The 25,413-nt window shown below is 36.3% G+C and overlaps 1 protein-coding gene across 1 annotated transcript in view; it reads left to right on the top strand.

The window, feature by feature from the left end:
• cv-2 (crossveinless 2) overlaps nucleotides 1–25,413 on the top strand; it is a 466,713-nt gene that overhangs the window by 70,338 nt on the left and 370,962 nt on the right. Inside the window, exon 2 of the mRNA XM_069816882.1 lies at nucleotides 20,709–20,816. Coding sequence (XP_069672983.1) covers nucleotides 20,738–20,816 — 79 coding nt within the window. The 5' untranslated portion in view covers nucleotides 20,709–20,737. The remainder of the gene's footprint in view (nucleotides 1–20,708; nucleotides 20,817–25,413) is intronic.

The following is a 25,413-nucleotide window of genomic DNA, read 5'->3' as shown; positions in this document are numbered from 1 at the left end:
TCTCACAGGAATTCTAAATGACGTCTTGTGCTCAGACTTGTATTTCATTAACATAAACAGATTTCTGAGGCTGCTTTCTTGCTGTCGGGCGTCAAAACAGCATAAAACGTGTGTATCATTTAATTATTACCTCTGATTGAGATACTGGCTGATATGTATATCTATTATCAGACAGTACATCTCACTTGACGAAATGACGTGTCAGAGGAAGAACAATAATTGTTTATTCATGCTGCATCTTTCGTACACTACTTTTAACACTTGAATATAAATAATTGATTAAATGGCGATCTTACTCGTGTTAATTATGTAAGCATGTGCGGCTTACAGCTGTCTCGGTGCTACTTGGCATCATCCTCAGAGCCTACTAGATCTCGGCGCTATCTCAACTTCGCTGCCTGTTGTGTGGGTGCGTTCGTGTCATGAAGAGCTGTGTCAAATAGTGTGTGTGTTCTGAAATTGATCTGTGTGTTGAGAATTTGATTAGGTTGTGTTTTAGTGTGTCTGTATATTTCATATTGTTCTAGTGTGTTGAGGTTTTGGTTTTTTGGGTTGTATGTGTAGGATTTCCATGTCTGTATTTATGTTATTGTATGTGTGGTTAGCATTAGTTATGTGTTCGGCATATGTAGATGTATTGTGTCCTCTGGTTATTGCTTTAATGTGTTCTTTGTATCGAGTTTGGAATGATCTGCCTGTCTGTCCAATGTAGAAGCTGTCGCAACTATTGTATGTGAGTTTGTTACTGAAAATACACTTGTACAGTACAGTTATTTTAAGTGAAATTTTACAACAAATATTATTGTAATATAGACTTAAACATTTCATTAAGAGTAGTACCTGTGTTGTAGCTGTACCGGTATTTTTAAGTTAAAATTTTACAACATAGATTAATTATCTAATATAACTTATGCTTAAACATTTCACTAAGAGTAGTACCTGTGGTACAGTTGTACCAGTATTTTAAGTTAAAATTTTACAACAAAGATTAATTACCTAATATATGCTTAAACATTTCATTAAGAGTAGTACCCGTGTTGCTGCTGTACCGGTATTTTAAAGTTATAATTTTGCAACAAAGATTATCGTACACGTTTCATTAATAATGCCCGTCAAACAGTAACATTTTAAGTTAAAAGTTTACAGCAAAGACTATGTTTATTATTTTTTTAATGCACAACACAAGATCATTGACTCATTGCACAAACTCCGTACTCACTTAACTTCAAAGATTAGGGACTAAGATTCCGAGCTGTACTTACGAAGTTCAAAGCTGTCTTGGGACAGTTGACTAAACAACAACATAGGTTTACGCGTACAGTGTATGACGATGTTTTTAACTATTAAGTTGGTAAAATGTGTTCAGTCCGCACGGATACGAGTTATTCTACGTATACCGTAGCAATTAATTGTTGTTTAGAATAAAATGACGCACATTCTCCGCTCTGCTATCAATTCGAGGAACAGGATGTGTACGCAGCTACGCACGTAGTGGATGCAAGCGGAAACAAATTCCCTAAACCTAGTAGCACATGAAACTCCGTGCTTCAAGGACAACGCCGCGGCGTGTAGATGGATGTCCGTCGGTTCATGTGTGTTGAGGGCTATTAATGAGTGAACGTTTTACGAGTTCTCCGTCTGGCATAGACAGAACCCTGATTGAATACCAAGGCATATTACTCTGCTGTCTGACAAAACAGGACAGGTACAGGTTGATTACAAATGAAGAGAGACTAGCGAAATACGTGCTAACTATACTTTAACATTGTCTGATTTTGAAAACATGGTTATCCTCGAAAATCTCAAAATTGATTCTCCTGTGCCTCACATTCTTTATTTTATGTTTATCAACAGTAATCTCACTAGAGGTTTTGATTTATCTAGAGAAAATCAAAACTCGAGTGCGATTTAATTGACTATTACACGATTAGAAGAAAGTATATAAAGATTAGAAGTAACGAAGTACTCCAGTACAATAAAATATTAATTGACTTACGAAAATACAAAACTGTCTTCAAATGTGTACCATCTCAACATTATAAATATTACGCTAGTAGATGGCAGTAGTGTGTTATGATTTAACTGTTTTCTTGTTATCAGTTATTCAGTTGTGCCAACTATGGAATCTTCATTGAACTCTGTGGACGATTACTGGTCAAGAAGGCTTTGTTGATTCAGTTTCATTTTTATTAAAACAGTTGCATTACACTTCAATTATACCGATCCCAGTAATCAACGTCACTTGACAGATGAGTTTCAATAAATCTTACTATTAAACAATCTCTGATATGTGACTATCCATAATATCATATAGCAGAAGCTATAACAAACATAACCTACAGTAAATAATATAAACGAGTGTTAGAAAAGTTTTAATTAGGGATGATGAAATAAACAAGAAACGTTTTAATTAACGATGGTGAAATAAAAAATAAACATGAATAATTTTAAAAGAAACAATTATTGAAAGTACGGATTTCAAATTTTAATGTTTTAGTGGTAGGTGGTTCAGTTGATGTTATATTGGACGTGTGCGTAAAAGAAGTGGACTCGTTGATGTACATGGTGTATCCCTCAATTTATTCAGGATTTCCGAATGGTGCTCTTCATTTATTTGTAAATGGGGTTTCAGGGAAGATGCATACGTATGACCAGTGATCTTTATTAATTCTTGTTCTTGAATGCCAATGCGAGTCATATTTGAAACTGCTGTGCATCGACTGGAGTGGTTTGTAATTTTCTGTTTTTTGATGTCCAGACCAGTGCAGTTTGAAATGTTGGCAAACAAAGAAACAAATGCTAGGGTAGTAATAAAAATAAACAAATGCTAGGGACGCGATAAAATTAAACAAATGCTAGGGACGCGATAAAATTGTGCGATAAGCAGCCATGATTGGTTGAAAGACGTCCTTTCGTACCGTTTTATTGGTCAGAAGTAGTGTGACGTAGTAAAAGTGTAATAGTCATAATGAAACAAGTAATCAATTATCTGTAGTAATTGCCAGAGTGCTGTTTCATCTGATTGACTATTTTTGGAAATGTGCATTTGAAAATATGAAATCGGAAATATTATACAGGGAAATTATTTTATTTTTACTTCAATTTTTATTGTACTTGAGTTTTTGAATGTATACTTCACTCCCACTCCCTCTACTAGTAAACTCCCAACCGCCCTCTACACAGAACCGGGCCGCGTATGCAGTCAAAGTTACCTTACGGTCATAGTAAACAGTACTGAGTTAGTGAGTATAGTATGTTCCAGAAATACAGTGCTTTCCAGTGACGAAAGAGCTTGAATCATATTTTCGTACAGGTACTGTCGTCCGTTTGCCTACGTCGCATTCCGGTTTCTCCCATCCGCTTCTGCTCGCTTCTCTGTAAAGGCTATTGCCTGGGCCGTCTTAGCTCTTTTCTGAAAACTTTAATTTCTGTTAGGAACTGGACGTCTACGTAATATTACACAACTGTTTAAAATAACTTAAATAAAATGGCCTCGTTAAGTAACTGTCACGTGATTTCCCTTCTTTCTACGACCCTGCGACAAAACCACTTGGACGGACAGTAGATAGCATGTCTGAGTAATTTTATCTTTTCGGATCGAGCAGAAGAGAAGATTGGATTTACAGTACGTAAGGTACTCTTTTATAGAGTAGGTACAGAATTATTTCAACATGAGTTACTAGTACGAAGGATGAAACTGGTAATTGGAATTAGGTATAATAGTCTATAGTGTGATAATATGCACAAAAGAACTGAAGCCTGTATCAAAATGAACGGTCACCATTTTCAAAAATGTGTTTAAATATCTCCATGTATTGTGGGTCCCTATCATCACGGCATGGCGCGTCCTCAGGTTGCGGATAGAGGAGACGGCCTCCAGATATGGAGGGTAGCTGCGAATATATTGAATAAGCAGTCCTGGACAGCCGATGAGGGATGGCCCTCCAGCTTGGGGGTTGGGCGAAGGGCTAACAACCCATCACTGTAAAAAAAGAGCTTGTTACGAAACCCTACAATAAGGCGGGCTTATTTGAGGGCGGCAATGAACCACCTGGTTCCTTAAAAGCCATTTGTAAGAAAGTAAGTAAGTTTAAATATCTATATTATGATTATTTTTCAATTCAACTTCATTCTCTATATTGTACGCTGTGCTGTAGACAGTATAATATACACTGCATAATGCATACGTCCGAATGGATAGCTCAGTTCGTGAGTAAAACACTTATTGTTAATACAGTACTGTATTTTGATTAAACAAAAACCTAATGAAAATTATCAAATTCAAAATCGCGATATTTCCTAGTTTACGTAAATGGATGAACTACTTTTCTTCCCTCCTATACCTAGTAAAGTGATTTGCTTGTATTTTACACAAGTTCTATCATCGAACTCTAGTCGTGGAAGGGGGTTGCAAACGGTGTTTCCGGTTCTCAACCGTTAATCCAAAGGCATAGTCAGGTTAATATTAGAAATGTTAGTAAAAATAAAATGTTGTCCTTGTATTTCGAGAAATTGTGCTTTCGGAAAAATGGATTCGAGAAAACGATCACTTAGGAAAAAGTCGTTTCTAAATTTTGTATTCGGAAAAATGGGTGGGAATGGTGGATTCGTGAACTCTGATGTCACTCTTAAGTTAGGCCTATATTTATTTTTTATGGGGCGAGGTGTAGTCATAATCCACACGAACAATTATAAACTTGTTCTGCCTTATTTGCAGTACGACCTATTAAAAGTTCTCGCAAGATATTTGCATAACGATCTTACATGGAGATTGTTGTTTGTTTTGTTGCAATGTTTCCTCTGCTCGCCGTAATGGCCGCGATTATCTCCGTGGTCCGCGGCTCAGTACCTTATGGCTCCTTGTCACGCCATGCCGTAATTGAATCTCTCTTCCATGCTGATCTATGTGGAAACGTCTCAGACTGCGTTGAAAGTTTATGAATTACGGCATAAACTGATAATAACTAGGAAATTAAGGGAAATTATTAAACTATTAGTATTACCTTCATAACACACAAAAAAGTTCACTTTTTAAATAAAATTATCAATATAAGAAACTTCTTAATGTTTTATGTTCAAAAATTACATCATGTAGTGCCAATTTTACTCGGGAAGCAATTACGTAAATTTTATAAATTTCTCTTTTTGCACGACGCGCTGAAGAACCTTGCTCTGACGTCACAACTCGACCCTGACGCTTGATTTGTACAAGGAAGACTCCCATGTTGTGGGTTGAATATCATACCTGAGGCACGAAGCGCATCACTTCGAAAACGGATAGAGATTCGAAGCCACGAGCGCTGTTTTATCGTAAATTCAACTTGCACTACGCCTGTGACAACAAGTAATAACAGTTTTAATCTGTTATTTTACGTCGCTGTATCAACTGCTTCTTGGTGGAATGATAGAGGGAAACGGAAGTATTGAGAGAAACCCCTCTGTAATGTATCCTTTGTTCACTACAAATTCCATCACGACGTGGCCGAGAATCGAGCCCTTGCTGTCTGGATGGAAGACCATCGCGCTAGCAATTGAGCCACAGATGCATCTAGACTATACAGGTTGGTTTAGTAAAAACGTGCAAAAATAAAGCAGAAAATATGTGATGCCCTACAGAACATTTTGAGAGAGGGAACTTAAAGTCTGCGAAGACAGATTAAGAAGATATATTATGAGCTTAAATTTGTCTATCTCGATCGCTTACTATTTCAGTATTATCTACATTAATCCATTATTTTACATTCATTTATGATTATTATTTTTATATTATTTACAAATGTAAGTTAACAATGTAGCATTTTGTACATCGTAATAGGGGGTCGAAATTACGACATTTAGTAATTATCTATCTACATTTCTTGGCTCCAAGGCGAAATGTTTTTCAGGAGCGAGCATTTAAATTTTGAACGACCTTATGAAACCATAGTAATCATTAATATTAGAGGAGAAAAATTCGCTCCGGCGCCGGTGATCGAACCCGGGTCCTTGGTTCTACGTACCAAGCGCTCTCACCATTGAGCTACGCCGAAGTCCAATCCCCAGCACAGGATCGAACTCCCCTCTCCAATGTTTTTCTCTTTTTGGCCTGACTCCAAGTTGGGCATGTATGTTGACATTTTATTAAGTCAACTGCCATTATGTAAGGAGCGCACTCAGTTGAGTGACTTGGTGGCCGGGATTCTACAGTAATGTGCACAGTAATCTCTACAGAAATATGCACTGTTGCTAGAAGAATTTATAACTGTCACTCAACTCCTCTTGAGTAAAGCTCACTTCCCATGTTGCTTGTTTCCTTGCTTACCAGCAAGTTTGGTGCTCTGATGGGTACGCTGATGGCTCCCGTGTTTGCTACTATGCTGATTACTTTCACACGAAGCTGGCTCTTTTCTCAGTTCAAATTGGAAAATCTTCTGCAGTTTCATTTGTTGCCAACACTCACGATCAAAAAGAAACAACTAAAGTCCTACATTAACAATAGTAAATGTTGTAATAAGGTAATTAAACCAGAAGTGTGAAACAGCTAAAGTTCGATATTTAAATTTCGTTTCTTAGAAACTAGGAAATTTAGAAAAAAAAACAGATTTAGTTGGAAAACAACGAACATGACGACATGGTATCAGCGTTGATACTATATTATCATCTTTGGTTCCAGCCTGCAAGTCAACACGAAAAATAGCAAGGAACCTAATCTCGAAATCGAGCAAGCTAGCCACCAAAGCAGTCACCAGAGCGCATTATTTCTAGCAAACAAACACGCAGAGGAGCCATCAGCGCTCCCAGCTTGGAATCCATAGCAGAAACAAGCGCCGAGGGATTCGGGCTTAAGTTGGAGGAGTAATAACTACGTCGGCAAAGCATCAGCACAGCACAGCATTATTTTATTATAATACCGCAGTCTAGTATATATAGTCACGAAGCTCAATACATAGTAAATATGCATCCATAGATAGTTGCTAACCACTAGGATCGCTACTATCGCTTCATCACAGACAATGCAAAATAGTACCTGCACAGTCTATTGTTCCTAGTACCCTCATAAACTCAAGCTTCGTGACTGTATATACTAGACTGTGATAATACTGTGTTACCGTAGAAACGACATGCAATTGGACTTTGACGTTAAAAAAATGAAGCGCATAAGCGTTTGAGATTATAAACCTGAGAGGATAAAAAGAAAGGAGGAGTACTCCAAGCCAAGTATAGTGTATTTGAAATCGGTGCGACGGATATGACGTCAAACTACATCTTTTACGCCCCATAATCCATCGCGAAATACCGCCAATTGCCAAATATTAAATTGCTACTATCGGTTTTGGTCATCGATTTTTGGTGATTTTAATATATTGAGTATCTATAATATAGGTGAGTATGGATTTAATATATTTAAAGGAATGTTAGTTTATTAATTATGGCTATTATAGGGGGTAGATTCCTTAGGAGGATTTTTGTTGAATTGTTGGTCATTAGAGAAGAGAGTATTTCCTCTATAAATAGGGTATGAACCCATTAGCTTATTTAGCTTACTGTAAACGGATTAGAATGGATCTGGAGGTAACACAACTATTAGCAGATTATTATATCAATGTATATTTCACTGTATATTTATTAAAAGTGTTATAGTTGTGACATGGACTGAACTCTTCATTTCCACATTTTTCTTTTATCAAGAAGGATGTTGGCATTTCTTCACATGTTAAAGCACAGGGGGACATATCAACGGACATATTCTACAGTTGAGACGAACAGAATATTAGCTTATTTATAAAAAAAAATAACACCTGCTAAACTTGTCTACACTTTTGAAATATTCACAACAACATGAAAGATTTGTAATCGTAATAATATGAAAAAAAAAACACAGTTGATAAACACACCGGAAAAAGAGATGAACTATGGGTAATTTGACGGATATACTAGTACACTTTTTTGGTTCCATCGTTTCAAGCTTATGGGCCGGGGTTGTTATAAACCAATTAATTTTATTTATTGCCTATCTCTGACCTGTAGTGACTATGGAATGCATTCAATATAAAATTAAATTCCAAATTTTAAATTATCCAAAGCCTTTATATTTGTTATTTATAAACAATAAGGCCCGGTTTCTTCAACCTTTGTTAAATTATAACAGTGTGTTATTCCATTTTAACTGTAAACTTAACAGTTGAAGCATTTCTTCAACTACTGTTAGTAGTAACAGGCTGTTAAAACCTACGTTAATTTAACTGCCCAATTTCATGCAGTTAAATCATTTAACTCTCTGTTAGCATAGAAGTATCCAATATGGCTGGTGCGTTAGAAGCTGAACTTATATATCTGGATTATTTAGAAAATGATATCCATGAATACATAAACAGAGCGGATGGTTTCTGTGATTTGACAGGCCAGAAGTTCATACAAAGTTATAGGCCATTTTCTGCCAAGCCTCACTTTTCGCTTTCAACTTAGATTCGTTTGTTTGTTTATTCTCATTAATTGGTTTATACTGCGAAATAATTTCCAGCAGAAGGTTTCTTTCGAACCCAAGAGAAATTAGTCCCACGATTTCTATTTGTTTCAGTGTTTTCCATTTCATAAAAGCAATACCAATACGCCGCTCCACGCTATTGTGATACAGACGAGGAAAGAAGCAGAAATCAAACCTGAGAGAATAGAAAGACTTCTATCCTTTCTTAATCAAACAACGGAAACAAGCGAGAATCGCAATTGTCAGAGTTCAGAAAACAGAAGTGAGCCTATACTTGGTTATAGGTTATGGTTAAACTCTAGAATCTCTGGTCCTAACAGAGAGTTAACAAACAGAATGTTAAAATGTGAAATGTAAAGTTGAAGAAACGCAATATTTTAACAGCAATTCATACTTTTAACTTATAGTTAATTAACACTATGTTAGGTGCATTTTAACAAAGGTTGAAGAAATCAGGCCTAAGTCATCTAACAATCAACAATCAGTAGGACGTCGAAATATTAGCCACATATTAAAATGATTTAAAAAAAGCCCATAACGCACTTCTGATGTTGAAGGTAAACAATTGAATTCATATGCAACTTATACACTTTTAACACGTTGAAAAAAAAAGCGAAGGGGCAGAGCGCGATAAATGCTCGGTATGTGAAGTTGTTCCACCCAGTCATTCATTATTAATTGTGTTGCCCACGCCCTCCGTAGCTAGAAATTAAGTCCTAACGCCTCGATATGAATACAGAGATGCAATGCTGTTTCCAGTATTTCCGAGAATCATTTACTTCAAAGATGCCAATTAACTCATATAAAAATGGAATTAATAAATTCGCTCTGATTTATGTTGCCGAAGCCTGTTTATAATTGATTCTGGAGGCAGTGTGTAAGGAATTACACGTATGTCATTGTGAACCTGCTTTGAAGAAGTATTAGTTCATCATATTCGCAGAAAGACTCAAGCTCATGTGCAATTTAATCGCTTACGTAACTGCACTTCAATTAAACAAGAAACTGATAACCATTGTTTGCTAACAATACACTTTGAAATAGGAGATCAGTGTTAACGACGAAAAAACCATCACTGTGCACGTCTACTGTACTGGCAAGACAAAGAGAAACATTGTATGCAGTGCAGGTATGAAATACAATATCAAGCGAATCAATAAACGTAAGAATAAAAAAATATATCGTCTATTTCCTTTCTTCACAGCTATCTACTCTGTTGGTCCATTTCCCGTGATAATTCTTGCAATGCAGAAAGAAACATTTCCGCTCAACGAATGCTTTTTTATTTAGTAGAACTTTTCTTTGTTAAATCGATAGCGCTTTGTGAAATAAATAATTTAATTTTTAATCTTAATTGCATTTAATCATATTTCCTAATGAGACGTACGAGATGGTGTTTCCGGCTGCAAATCAAGTGGAACGCGTTTGATTCCCGGCACGGTAAATGTAGACAACGTCCTTTTTTTTTTTAAAGACTGGATATGTATGTGTTTGTTCTGTATTGTCTTACGCGGTGGACTAGCTTTAAAGCTATCAGTAGGGCCGGCATTTTGATTACCTACATATAACGTGATTTATCAAAAAGTGCTCTAAATTAAGTGCCCTAAAAACTAACAACTAAAGTAGGCATTTATTTTTATTGTGTATTTGGAATAATAGAAACAGAGTTATTGGACAGTACTGTTTACTATTAAAACTAGTAATGAATAATAATTGTCATAATTTGATTTTTAGCTGTATCAACTACTGTCATCCTCTGAGGAGTTTAGGGCTGAGAGGAATGCGGTTCCGACTAGTCTAGCGCGGTACTAAAGTGGGAGGGAACAGTGACATCGCCAGTCTGGAAGGAAGTACAGTCATACTGAAAACATTCTCCCAATTTACGAGACCAGTATGCCTATTAGTTTTCTAACGTATTTTTGGCGAGATAGAGATACAACCATTCGTACTTACGTGTTCAGAGAAGGAAAGTATTGTAGAACATTTTATTTATTTATTTATTTATTTATTTATTTATTTATTTATTTATTTATTTATTTATTTATTTATTTATTTATTTATTTAGTCTATTATTTATTTATTCTGGTGAAGTTAAGGCCATCACACCATCAGAAATACAAATACAATAAAATAAATAAACATAAAAATCATAATAAAACTACAATAATATAAATGAAAAGAAGAATCATACCGTACTATAAAATTGAGTGATTAGTAGAATTGAATTAAATTTGTAAAGTAATCAATTAAAAATAATAATAATAATAATAATAATAATAATAATAATAATAATATTAAACTGCACCCCATTGAGGGTATCCCTTACGGACTCAGTATATCCTCAAAAAAAATTATTATACATATGTAAACATAGAACATAGATATTAAGTTTTAAAAAAGGGAAACAAAGAAAATGGCGTGAAAAATTACAATTGCTATTAATGTGGCACCATGTGATTAATTAGGATTTGGCAGGATTTTTTTAACACAATTATCACAATGTCATCCCTCAGAGATGTTGGCAGAGCAAACTACCGTCGAAATTCTTCGAAAAAAAAAACTGGTATAGTCCCTCGAGCACCTATGAGCAAGCCGAATACCTCAATGTGAATTAAGGCATATTTCGGCTTGAAATAGTTGACTGTAGGCTCATAGATCGACTTCTTCTCAAGGTGGACCTCGGCTGACTGATGACATTCTACTTCAAAACGTATCGTGGGGTCCACAATGATGCCCTGTTTAGTGTCAGCATTGTACGCTAAAATATCTACTCGTCTCGTTGACCCATTTTCCACAGCATATTTCCTTAAAAATTACTTGTAACGGTGAAATAATATGAGTAATTCATATAATATTAACATAGCTAACATCAGGGAGATGTTTGAGCAAAAATTGCAACAATATATTTAATATATTTATAACAAAATCACATAGGGCTAGGTAAACAATATGTATATGAAATATTCACACACTACTACAAACTAAAGACTGCATATTTTTGGACGATTAATACTTCCCACTCCGCTCGGCTCGGCTTGGCTGTAGCAACAAAAGAATCTACCTGCAATCCCCCCATACCTATGGCAAGAATACCTCAGGTCCCAGCAATAAACTCGTCGGAGGAAGACAGTACTATAGGCGTGACCCCTCCTATTTGCCTTCGTCTTAGGAAGTGAAGGCTCTATAAAGTCTAAGTAGGTAGTATCGTTCGCCATTTTTGTTCTTTCGTTGCCGAGCTACCATACGAGGAATCTATTTCTCACACCGTTAAACATTATCATGTCGTAGCTCCTACGATAATAAATCAAACGCACTGTAATTCAGCAAATAATTGAGCGGCAAATAACGTCATCGTGTGGTTTCTGCGAACGCCAGCGAAAGAGCCAAAATGGCGGGCGATTATATTAAATATTATCGAGCCTTAAGAAATGAATAACGTTTTCATCAGCGAATCACAAGACGCACACGTTTAAATGTAGCCGACCTGCAACGTGATTGGCTGCCGGAAATCAGAGCGACGGGACTATAGATTATTTAGTTTCGTTGGGATTGGTGATAGCGAGATGGTATTTGGCGAAATGAGGCCGGGATTCGCCGTAGATTACCTGACATTCGCTTTAAGATTGGGGAAAAGCATGGAAAAAACCAAACCAAGTAGTCAGTCCAAGCGGAAATCGAACCCGAGCCTGCGCGTACATAATTGGATTCCTACTATAATCTACAATATTATTTTACTTATTTTCTTCATCTAGCATCAGTTTTATCTAGATAAACTGATCCGAAGAAATGTACTTACGTACTTACTTATTGGCTTTCAAGGAACCCGGAGGTTCATTGCCGCCCTCACATAAGCCCGCCATTGATCCCTATCCTAAGCAAGATTAATCCAGTCTCTACCATCATATCCCACCTCCCTCAAATCCATTTTAATATTATCTTCCCATCTACGTCTCGGCCTCCCCAAAGATCTTTTTCTCGCCGGCCTCTCAACTAACACTCTATATGCATTTCTGGATTCGCCCATACGTGCTACATGCCCAGCCCATCTCAAGCGTCTGGATTTAATGTTCCTAATTATGTCAGGTGAAGAATACAATTTTTAAAATTCCATTTCACGACGAAAAGTTGCATTTGTTCATATCAAATTTCTGCACATTTAAAGGACAAAATTAAAATTATTTCAATCATGTATTATCATAGTACACTGCTTTCTTAAATTGACTGAGCATCTTGGGAATTAATTCAGCAGCGTTTCTAAAATACGCCATGAAGTGTTTCATATAAAAAATGTTTTCCTCGAAAACAAGCAAAAGTGAGCAAAATTGTATGGAAATTGTTTTATTATATACAAAAAGAAACAAAGTACATTACACACAGCTAACATACTTGAAAATAGTCCCCCAAGGCTTCCACAGTCTTTATCAATGATATGGAAGCTATCAAATACCATCGACTGTGTCTGATTCATCAATGTGTATCACCTGTCATCGAAACGATATTAAGATGTCCTCTTTGTTTGCAAAGCGCTACCCACGTAGTGGCGTTTTCAGTTGAGGAATGAGATCAAAGCCTCATGGACAGATCGGGCGAGTAGGGAGAGTGTCCTGAGATCTCCCACACCCACCGCGATCTGCGGTGTGAGCTGTAGCTTCATCATGGAGGATTATGGCGTCCATCTTGGAGTACGGCTGCCAACATACTAACTTTACGTGTGCTGTTAACTAGCCATCAATACAAACAGATTCCATCTGGTGATGGAATTGCGTAGAGTGTAAGATAAGTTTTCAAACGTATATACTTAACTAACCATTTTGCCACATATCCGAAAGATATAATTATAATAGTAATAGTAATAATAATAATAATAATAATAATAATAATAATAATAATAATGACAATAATGACTTTATTTAACCTGGCAGAGTTAAGGCCGTAGGGCCTTCTCTTGCACTCAACCAGGATTAAAACTTGCTTACATAGTTCAACATACACTGAATCGGATTTAAGTATTACTTACAGATACAATTTACATAATGATATCAAAGAGGCAGTCGACCTGGTTGGCAAGTTGGTATAGCTCTGGCCTTCTATGCCCAAGGTTGTGGGTTCGATCCCGGGCCAGGTCGATGGCATTTAAGTGTGCTTAAATGTGACAGGCTCATGTCGGTAGATTTACTGGCATGTAAAAGAACTCCTGCGGGACAAAATTCCGGCACATCCGGCGACGCTGATATAACCTCTGCAGTTGCGAGCGTCGTTAAATAAAACATAACATTTTCAAAGAGGCATTTAATAAAAATTTACCTAATAAAATAAAAATAAACACAGTGGAATACGTATTAATGTTGTTAGAATCAAATACATGAAATCAGAAGCCGATAATTCAATAAAATGTACTCGATAAAACAATAATAAACATATTGGTGTTAAATTACAAACAAATAGAGCTCACATAATTAAACCAGAAACTGACAAATTGAATAAAATGTACACATTAATAATACTAATAATAATAATAATAATAATAATAATATATATGAGTGGAAAATAAAATAAATAAATAAATACATATTGGTATTAGGTGTTGAATGAACACGATGTACATAATAAAGTCATAAACAGAGATTTGAATAAAGAATACACAAAAATGAACGCTGCGGTAAACATATGAGCATTAAATAACATGGTTGCCACGACTTTTGAAACAATCCTCATTGTTACCAACAATTTCTAAATTAAAATATAAGATAATAGGTTTTGCTCTGAAAAAAATAGAAGATTTTGGAAAATAAATCATGCTTTTAAATATCACTTTTCAGTGTCAAATAGCAGGAATTGGCAAAAAATAAACTTACCAATACATTCAGATTGTAACAAATGTTTATTATATTATTGAGTCAAATTCTATTTTTTGAGCAAAATAGCAGGTTTTAGAAACAAACCATTCAATTGCAAACTTTGTTTCATGTTTAAGTCGTATTTCTTTCACTGACAAAGTTTCATATATTCATAGTCATCTTCACTATGGTATTTTATTATGGCGGAATCATAGTTCATGTTTTAATATTTTTAAATTACAGAAGAAATCAGTGAGAATTATTTGTGGTGCTGGACCAAAAGAACATTGTAAACCTTTATTTCACTCCTGTAAAATTATCACTCTTCCATCGTTATTTGTATTGCAGTGTTTGTTATATACCAAAGTGAATATTGATAATTTCCCTTTAAACTTGCATTTTCGCGAACATCATACGAGAAGGTGTAACGATATAAGACTTGATTTATGCAGATACAAGAAGACACAAAACAGCTTTTTATTATGAATAAATGATTAAATGGCGATCTTACTCGTGTTAATTATGTAAGCATGTGTGGCTTACAGCTGTTTCGGTGCTACTTCACACCATCCTCAGAGCCTTCTGTGTCTCGGCGTCATCTCAACTTCGCTGCCTGTTATGTGGGTGCGTTCGTGTGATGAAGAGTTGTGTCAAATAGTGTGTGTGTTCTTAAATTGATCTGTGTGTTGAGTATTTGATCAGGGTGTGTTTTAGTGTGTCTGTATATTTCATATTGTTCTAGTGTGTTGAGTTTTTGGACAGACAGGCAGATCATTCCAAACTCGATACAAAGAACACATTAAGGCAATAACCAGAGGACACAATACATCTACATATGCCGAACACATAACTAATGCCAACCATACATACAATAACATAAATGCAGACATGGCAATCCTACACATACAACCCAAAAACCAAAAACTCAACACACTAGAACAATATGAAATATACAGACACACTAAAACACAACCTAATCAAATACTCAACACACAGATCAATTTCAGAACACACACACTATTTGACACAACTCTTCATCACACGAACGCACCCACACAACAGGCAGCGAAGTTGAGATGACGCCGAGACACAGAAGGCTCTGAGGATGGTATGAAGTAGCACCGAAACAGCTGTAAGCCGCACATGCTTATATAATTAAGACGAGTAAGATCGCCATTTAATCAATTATTTATATTCAAGTGTTAAAAGTGGTGTACGAAAGATTCAACATGGAGTTTTTATTATATGTTTCTGAAGTTTTATAATAGCTTACCAAGTTCAACTGAAAATTTAAATTACGATTTATTCAAATCGTTAATTAAAAGAAAATTGTATGAATATAGTTTGTATAGCATTAACGAAAATTTTAACTTGGCAAATACTTTTGTATGATTTTATTTATATTGACGTTGCTATGCATAATGTATTTTATGTCCAAGCAATAAAGTAGCGAAAGTCTGTGTGATGTATCTTGTCTCACTGTGAAAAGAGAGAGAAAGGAGATATGTCTTACTTCGTCTGTGTTGTTATGGGGATGGGGAAGTGGAGCGGTGTCGTCCATCCATCCAGTGGCGGAAGGGACTAGTTGATACATTCTGTAGCGCAAAATAAAATAACAAAATATTCTCTTCGTACTATGTAGTTCCGTCACTGAGCTTGTCTTTCAAGAAACTGAGTTCCGGCAGCCTGTACAATAACAAGATTTTGAAATGAATCCTGAAAATTTACAACCTTCCTATAATCTCCACCCTCATTTGAAGGGACTTGGTTTTATTGCTACTGAGACAAGATAAACCTTACCAGGTATATCTATCTATTCCGAAATGCTCTTGCTGTAATGAACGTGGTCGAGCCTATGTGTTATACCGCTTATGAGATTCTCAAATATGCATAACTTCCTCAAGAAAAGTGCCAGAAGTGTGCTGTACAGTTTCTCCCGGCATGTCGCTCTGCACCTCTACTGTTCATGCTCGATTCCGCATCTGGATAGTGTTAGCCGATTTTTCTGAGATTCGCCTCGCCTCTTACGCAACTGTGGAAAGTTCACTATGCATGTCGAAGTTTACGCCTCGTTTCGTATCTGAGAGATATCTGCGGAATGTTGATGGGTTCCGCATGGTAGAGAACTTTGTCCATCCCTCCGGTCCGACCGACACAGTTAATCTGTGAAACTATGCGCATAGTAAAACATTTGTCTTAGCAGAATTTTATTTCGAAGTCTAACACGCTTTTAGAGTACAGTCGAAAGCGAAGACGTTTTGTGTCAACATAACCCGGGTCTAATAACAAGCTCTGAAAACACCCAGGGTGGTCCAAACACGAACTGTCTGGGTGTCAGTTGAGACAAAGTAATCTGCCGTTGACAATAACTACACTGGTGTACAGTGATTTTGCTATTGAACAAAAGAAAGCGTACCAAACTTAATTTGAGTGTTCTGATTACAGATTTGAAGTCCGTTTTTTTTCTATCACGTCACAATTTTAAAGTCTTTTTTTTATTGGGTTATTTTACGACGCTGTATCAACATCTAGGTTATTTAGCGTCTGAATGAAATGAAGGTGATAATGCCGGTGAAATGAGTCCGGGGTCCAGCACCGAAAGTTACCCAGCATTTGCTCGTATTGGGTTGAGGGAAAACCCCGGAAAAAACCTCAACCGGGTAACTTGCCCCGACCGGGATTCGAACCCGGGCCACCTGGTTTCGCGGCCAGACGCGCTGACCGTTACTCCACAGGTGTGGTTTTAAAGTCTTAACATTTTTAATTTTTACATTTTTAATACACTTAGATTCATTTTTTTATTCTATTGTGATTTTGCTACTGCACAAAAATAAGTATACCAACCCTAAATTGAGTGTGCTGATTACAGATGTGAAGTCTGTTGTTTCTATCACGTCACAATTTTAAAATATAATAACATTTTTAATACATTTAGATTCATTTTATTTATTTTATTGTAATTTTGCTACTGAACAAAAATAAGTACACCAACCCTAAACTGAGTGTGCTGATTAGGCCTACAGATCTGAAGTCTGTTTTTTTCTATCACGTCACAATTTTAAAATAATAACATTTTTAATACATTTAGATTCATTTTATTTATTTTATTGTGATTTTGCCAAGTACACCAGCCCTAAACTGAGTGTGCTGATTACAGATCTGAAGTCCGTCTTTTTCTATCACGTTACAATTTTAAAGTAACAACATGTTTAATACATATACATCTATTTTATTTATATTATTGTGATTTTGCTGCTGGACAAAAATAAGTACACCAACCCTAAATTGAGTGTGCTGATTACAGATCTGAAGTCCGTTTTTTTCCATCATGTCACAATTTTAAAATAATAACATTTTCAATACATTTAGATCCATTTTATTTATATTATTGTGATTTTGATACTGGACAAAAATAAGTACACCAATCCTAAATTGAGTGTGCTGATTACAGATCTGAAGTTCGTTTTTTTCTATCACGTCACAATTTTAAAATAATAATATTTTTAATACATTTAGATTCATTTTATTTATTTTATTGTGATTTTGCTACTGGAAAAAAATAAGTACACCAACCCTAAACTGAGTGTGCTGATTACAGATCTGAAGACCGTTTTTTTCTATCACGTCACAATTTTAAAATAACATTTTAAATATATTTAGATTTATTTTATTTTATTGTGATTTTGCTACTGGACAAAAACAAGTACACCAACCCTAAATTGGGTATGCTGATTACAGATCTGAAGTCCGTTTTTTTCTATCACGTCACAATTTTAAAATAATAACATTTTTAATAATTTAGATTCATTTTATTTATTTTATTGTGGTTTTGCTACTGGAAAAAAATAAGTACACTAACCCTAAACTGAGTGTGCTGATTACAGATCTGAAGACCGTTTTTTCTATCACGTCACAATTTTAAAATAGTAACATTTTAATACATTTAGATTCATTTTATTTATTTTATTATGATTTCGCTACTGAACAAAAATAATCATACCAACCCTAAATTGAGTGTGCTCATTACAGATCTGAAGTCCGTTTTTTTTCTATCACGTCACAATGCCTCCTCCCACGAAGGGTTAGACAACGTAGGGGTGGAAGATCTACGTAAATCACTATTTTGAACTTTCTGCCATCGTGTACGTAAACAAACCACTCACAAGTGTATAGTACTTACTACTCTAGTCCCCACTGATCGTCCGCATCATCTAAGGCCAGATGCCTCCCTCTCCCTCCCACGAAGCATGTACGGAGGTGCATGCTTCCCTGCTCCCTTTATCCAATACCCATTTCAGCGAGTGCTGACGACCACTGGACTAGTGACATAGAACGTTGTTCCAACCAAGAAATTCATGGTTGTAACTCGTGTAGAAGAGCTTCTGATACAGATACTGAAAAACAATTTTTGTGACAGCTGTGTAAGACTATAAAGAGCATTATTCCATTAAAAACTCGATTTTGAAAAATTCTAACTTTTACCGTTATTCGGACCAACGCTTCAGTTGTTTAGAATGTTCGTAATCAAATTGATCAGTTTGCGAAGGAAGAGGATCGTGGAGTGAATTTTCTGCACAAGCATTTAATAGGAATGAGGTATTTAACAGGCCGTATACAGAGTGATTTATATAGAACTGACACATTTCTTTCATTAATTGTTTCAAAACGAATTGTGCTAGCGACAACTTATTATACCTAAAATGTAGAGGAATTTTGGGAGATTATTTACCTCTATAGCAAATGTTGAAAATGTCCTCCATCCTGCATAAGGCACAACTCAACACGTCGTTCCATGTTACTGGCCACTCGTTGGAGGACTCTGTTGTCAATAGCTTGAATCTCCTGTGTGATGTGCTTCAGATCGTCCAATGTCTGGGGACGTGTGGCGTAAACTCTGTCTTTTAAGTAAAGAAGTCCGGCGTTGTCAAATCCGGAGATCTCGGTGGCCACAGGTTCCTGGAAATTATTCGGTCGTCAAAGAAACTTGCAATTAATTCCATGGATTAATTTGATGTATGGCATGTAGCGCCATCTTGCTGAAAATATCCTTGACTCAGCTCTACATCGTCCAGTTGCTCAACAAACTCCATGAAAATCAGTCGGTACTCTGCAGTGTTCACAGTCTGGTTAAAAAAAATAGCCCCACTATTCTCTGTGCGGATATTGCGCACCAAACTCCGATTTTAACCGGGTGCATAGGTGCTTCATGGATGACATGTGGATTTTCGATGGCCCAATGGCGTGAGTTCTGTGAGTTCACATAACCGGATAAATGGAACCATGCTTCATCTGTGAACCATGTGATGGACAATATGGCAGGATTTTGCACAATGAACGTCTGAAACCAACGACAATAATTCAATCTTTTATCCTTATCTGGTTCCTGTAGCTGATGAACAACCTTAACCCTATATGGCTTTAGGCCTGCACTTTTCGCAGCTCTCTGACACATTGAGTAGGTGTACCCTGTCTCCTGGGACAAACGTCTTAATGATTTTTTGGGTGACTGCTCCAGTCGTGCTCTTACGTCAACAACAACCGTGGGAAGCCTAGATGAACAATGCTTGCCTTTTTTACTCACCAGAGATCCAGTTGTTTCCAATTTGTTTACCAGTCCCAGTATTGTGTTTCTTTTGGGAGGATTGCGAACACCAAATTCTCTCTGGTATGCCCTTTGAGTAACTGTAATTGAATTCGTAATCCAGTATTGCTTCACAAGGAAGAGTCGTTGATTTAATGTGTACTGCATTTTCACGTTGACACAAAATGTCGAAAACAGCTGCCAACAATAGGAATAAAACATAAACATCTGCGCATCTAGTGCTGCCAACAATAGGAATAAAACACAAACAACTGCGCATCTAGTGACAAGGAATCGAAACTCCAGAACATTCTGCTTAATTTAGTGCTAAAATTGAGTCATTGAATGAATTTCCAACGGAATAATTAAAGAAAGAAATGTGTCAGTTCTATATAAATCACTCTGTATTTTTTAATATATAAAATTCAATCTCTCATCAGTCACGTCTGGGTCTCCTCAACTTTCAAACACACCATCCGTCCTGGAAAATACCCATCTGTAACGTCTGATTTGTCTATCACGAACGCAGCAGTACTATAACCACTATCACCACAACAACCTGAGTGTCTTTCTCCTGCCAATGAATTCGGATTTCCCCGCCGCAATACACACTCTGGAACTACACTTGTAACAATGAAGAAACAAAAACCCCGCTGGCACTTCAGCAATAATGTTGTTTCCGGTTATTAAAAACATACAATTTGAGTGTGTACATATACAGACTCTGCTATAAATTACCTCAACATCTGTATTTAAGTATATTATAGAGTGCTTTAAATCACCACGTGATTTATTGTTGCGTAAGACGGATTTTACTTCTTTGCAGGCGGTACGTGAGCCTGGTAAAGTGACGTCATGATTTTTACCGCCTTCGTCTTCTTCCTCTGCTTCCTCAGCGTCCTCACGACAATGTCCGATGGCAACATCATCATTGGTAAGTGCAATCATGTATTCTTTATCATGTGTACCGCTGATATTGTCAATTATGAGAATAATGTGTGCATAATCTACATAATCATTATCCGCGACACTTTTCAACCGCCCCAATAATGGTGTCTCCTATTGAGAACTAGCGGAACTCTTTCAAAGTTTATCAATTTCTTAGGCCTATATCTTTGGTTCTGATTTATCTCGTGATTAGACAGCTCGGTTACACGATCAGAAAATTAGAGGTCAGATATCTTTGAATGTTAGTGTACCACGGATTCCTATGCAGTTGCTACGCAGTGGAATGACTATTTCCGATAAAACTTAGAGAAATTTGTTCAGAGAAATAAATGCCATCTACGAATATAATAATTCAGGAAAAGTCATGGTGGAAATTAGAGTGCTTTTCAATATAATTAAATATTGGATAAGTAGAAGTTTAGGAATATCAGATTCGTGAGATAGGCTATTACATGTTTAAAAATCGCACCAGGTTATGTGGTTCATAAGCAGCCAAGTGACTTGCATGTTGACTAGAGAAGCCGAAAGTTTGAACGTAAGCGTTTATTGCTCTGACATATGAAACTGGCAGTAACAGGAACATCACACAAAAAATGTGGATGACCAGGATTTCAAAAGGAAGTATTTTACTCTTAAGTTATGATATAGACCTTGGAATTTAGGTTAAATGACTTTTTATAGGGATAAATTAAATCTAGTTAAATATCTTCACATTTTATATAAACTATGAAAGTTTAAAAACGGTTTTATGATACCTAAAATGCCTATTTTTTTTCCATTGAGACCTATTTTTAAGGATTTAGAGCCTAAAATTGCCTATTTCTATTTGTTATGTGTAGCCTATATTTTTAAATTTTCGTGTATCAGTGAAAGAAAAAGTTTTGAATGTCATTAAAAAATGAACATGGCAGTTATTGCTAGATTTAAATATGCATCCACTGCTTCGGTATCATTGGGAATAATTTTTTTCGCTTTTAAAATGGTTATGTCTAAGAAAAGGCAAAGTTTTACAATAGAAAAGGAGAGAAAAACGTTGTTATGTATTGCAATGTCAGTTATGAGTAATGTGTTTATTGTAAATTCATTGGTAAATCAGTTAATTAAATTTTAATTTGAGCACTTATGTATTACCAGCCTTAGAGCAATGAGGCTTATGAACTCATTAAAAATTACATAGCGGTATTCATAATTTAAGACTTAACAAAAATAAAGTTTCTAACCGCAATAGTCTTTTCACTGCTATTGTCACTGTATACCGTAATGCTTAATACTCACTAATTAATTGAATTTTTATAGTTGCTGTAGTTAATATGGATAGAAATTACATTTTAGCTGCATAGAAAATGTGTCTCAGTGAAACATACAGCAGTCCGTATAGGTCAGTTTCTATCTGATGCTTTTCCAATTCACTGTGGGCTAAAGCAGGGAGATGCACTATCACCTTTACTTTTTAACTTCGCTCTAGAATATGCCATTAGGAAAGTTCAGGATAACAGGCAGGGTTTGGAATTGAACGGGTTACATCAGCTTCTTGTCTATGCGGATGACGTGAATATGTTAGGAGAAAATACACAAACGATTAGGGAAAACACGGAAATTTTACTTGAAGCATGTAAAGCGATCGGTTTGGAAGTAAATCCCGAAAAGACAAAGTATATGATTATGTCTCGTGACCAGAATATTGTACGAAATGGAAATATAAAAATTGGAGATTTATCCTTCGAAGAGGTGGAAAAATTCAAATATCTTGGAGCAACAGTAACAAATATAAATGACACTCGGGAGGAAATTAAACGCAGAATAAATATGGAAAATGCGTGTTATTATTCGGTTGAGAAGCTCTTATCATCCAGTCTGCTGTCCAAAAATCTGAAAGTTAGAATTTATAAAACAATTATATTGCCGGTTGTTCTGTATGGTTGTGAAACTTGGACTCTCACTCTGAGAGAGGAACATAGGTTAAGGGTGTTTGAGAATAAGGTGCTTAGAAAAATATTTGGGGCTAAGCGGGATGAAGTTACAGGAGAATGGAGAAAGTTACACAACACAGAACTGCACGCATTGTATTCTTCACCTGACATAATTAGGAACATTAAATCCAGACGTTTGAGATGGACAGGGCATGTAGCACATATGGGCGAATCCAGAAATGCATATAGAGTGTTAATTGGGAGACCGGAGGGAAAAAGACCTTTCGGGGGGCCGAGACGTAGATGGGGGGATAATATTAAAATGGATTTGAGGGAGGTGGGATATGATGATAGAGACTGGATTAATCTTGCACAGGATAGGGACCGATGGCGGGCTTATGTGAGGGCGGCAATGAACCTTCGGGTTCCTTAAAAGCCATTTGTAAGTAAGTAAGAATAGTATATTTAGCTGCTTGAAATTGTATTTTAGGTGCCTAAATCTATGTTTTAGTGCCTATTTTGATAAAGTGAGGACCTATTTTATATGTTTAAAAGTTAGTTTTTAAGTGCCTAAAAATCCGAGGACTATGTTATGAATAATAAAGAATGTTGATAACTTGTTAATAGAGTTTTTAAATGCGTGAGGTATGTTTAATTAAGTATAGTAAACTACAGAAGTCGGCTATATTATGTCACTGTTGCTTCCTTTATCTGCAGTCTCACCGATCTGTAATAGTACTTTTCCATTCTGTATTCAAGTGCAAAGGCCAGCACTCTGGCAACACATTACAGACCTTCTTAGAAACTGTGATAACGATCCTAAAAATCGCCAGGCTTTCTGCGAATGCGTTCCACCTAATTAACCAGGAGCATGTAGTAGTATTACGCAGATAGAGAAAAACTCTTTTCCTTAAAAACCGATCCTAGTTTAGTTAGCTAAGTACTGGAATGTTCACAAGAATAACTAGGATTAGATTCCAGCAACTCCTGCGAGATTTGGGAGCAGTAAAGACCCCTGAGTATATACTTTTTTACTTGGTTATTTAACGACCTATGTGAACTGCTAGTTTATTTAACGTCGATGGAATTATTGATAGCGAGACGGTATTTGGCGAGATGAGACGGAGGATTCGCCGTAGATTACCTTACATTCACTTTACGGTTGGGGAAAACCTTGCAAAACCCAACCAGATAATCAGCTGAAGCGGGAATCGAACCCACGCCCGAGAGCATCTCCGGATCAGCAGACAAATCAGTGGCGGCTGATTGACTGAGGCAAGTGAGGCCGGGCCTCAGTCACTTGGCTTAACTGAAATCAAATTTTGTGTTTTTATATAATGTATTAGTTATTTGAATGAAGAATATATCGCTGTAGAAGCATTTGAAAACTTTGTGATGTATATAGACCTGTTTTCCAGTAAAGTTTGTTCCTGAGGCCAGGATTGCTCGTGCCGGATCTGGCTTGTGATGTATATAGACCTGTTTTCCAGTAAAATTTGTTCCTGAGGCCAGGATCGCTCGTTCCGAGTCTGGTTTCTGCATTTCGTGTGTCTTCGCGGGCTTTGAGGTTGCGCTTAAAACGCTGTAGCTGAGGCACAATTCGTCTGGCCTCGTGGCCTGGTCAGGTTTCACTCCTCCCATCCATGGGCCGGCCTCAAGGGTAGAGTGGGGTGGGAATAGCAATGGTGACTTGTCTTCCTAAATAGGTCATAAATAACAAAAATTCCAGCTCTTTGCCAGGCAGAGACCCACACTATTCTCTCCCCTATGTCTTAGTTTATGTCTTAAGCGAGGGTGTTGTACTATTGAACTTCGTAGTACAGTAGTGAATCTGGGCCAATGTTGTTATGTATTTCGGGAAAATATAAACAGAAACAAATGCGAGAAATAATGCTGGTGTAGTTAATTCATTGTTAGAGTGCCCTTTTTCGAGGAGAAATAATATTTAAAGAAAGGAAATTTTAAATAAAGAGAGAACCTACCGAAATACGACATCGCTGACAATTTTTCTGACAGTTATTTTAAACCACGAGGTTCTATTGCATCCTGGTATGGGCAACATAAACGGTTAAGTGGTAATTTGGTGTAAAATAAACTTCTCTGTTGGCCTTGTTTGTTGCTGTCAAAGGAAAAAATAAAAAGAAAAGAAAGAAAGGGGAATTTCAACACATAATGTGGGTTGCTTCATCGCACTGAAACAATCACTGAAACTCACAGCATAACAGCTTATTTGGTGAGTGAAATTATTATTCACAGTAATAATAATAATAATAATAATACAGTAGTAATGATATTAATAATATAATAACAATAATAATTAATATCATAAATAAACATTTCCTATCGGAGGCACTTAAACTAGTTGCATCTGGCCTCACCGAGGATTTCGATCACCGGCCGCTACTGAGACAAATATTCAACCGCCTCAGCTATGCTGGTGGCTGAATATATCTTGGATTGTATGTAAGTTATTTATGATATTATGTGTACTGTATTATGTAATGAATGCATGTATTGTAGGCCTATTTGTAGTTATTTATTTAACGAACCTATCTAAGTTCGCGGATATTAAAATTTAGTATCGATAGAATTGGTAATAGCAAGATGGTATTTCAGGATTCGCCTTGGAATTGTCTTACATTAGCCTTATAGTTTGAACGAAACCTCGAAAAA

This window comes from Periplaneta americana, chromosome 17, assembly GCF_040183065.1.
Source record: "Periplaneta americana isolate PAMFEO1 chromosome 17, P.americana_PAMFEO1_priV1, whole genome shotgun sequence".
In the NCBI taxonomy this organism is placed as follows: Eukaryota; Metazoa; Arthropoda; class Insecta; order Blattodea; family Blattidae; genus Periplaneta; species Periplaneta americana.
The sequence above is the reverse complement of the archived record's forward strand: the minus strand, read 5'-3'. Positions and strand labels throughout refer to the sequence as shown.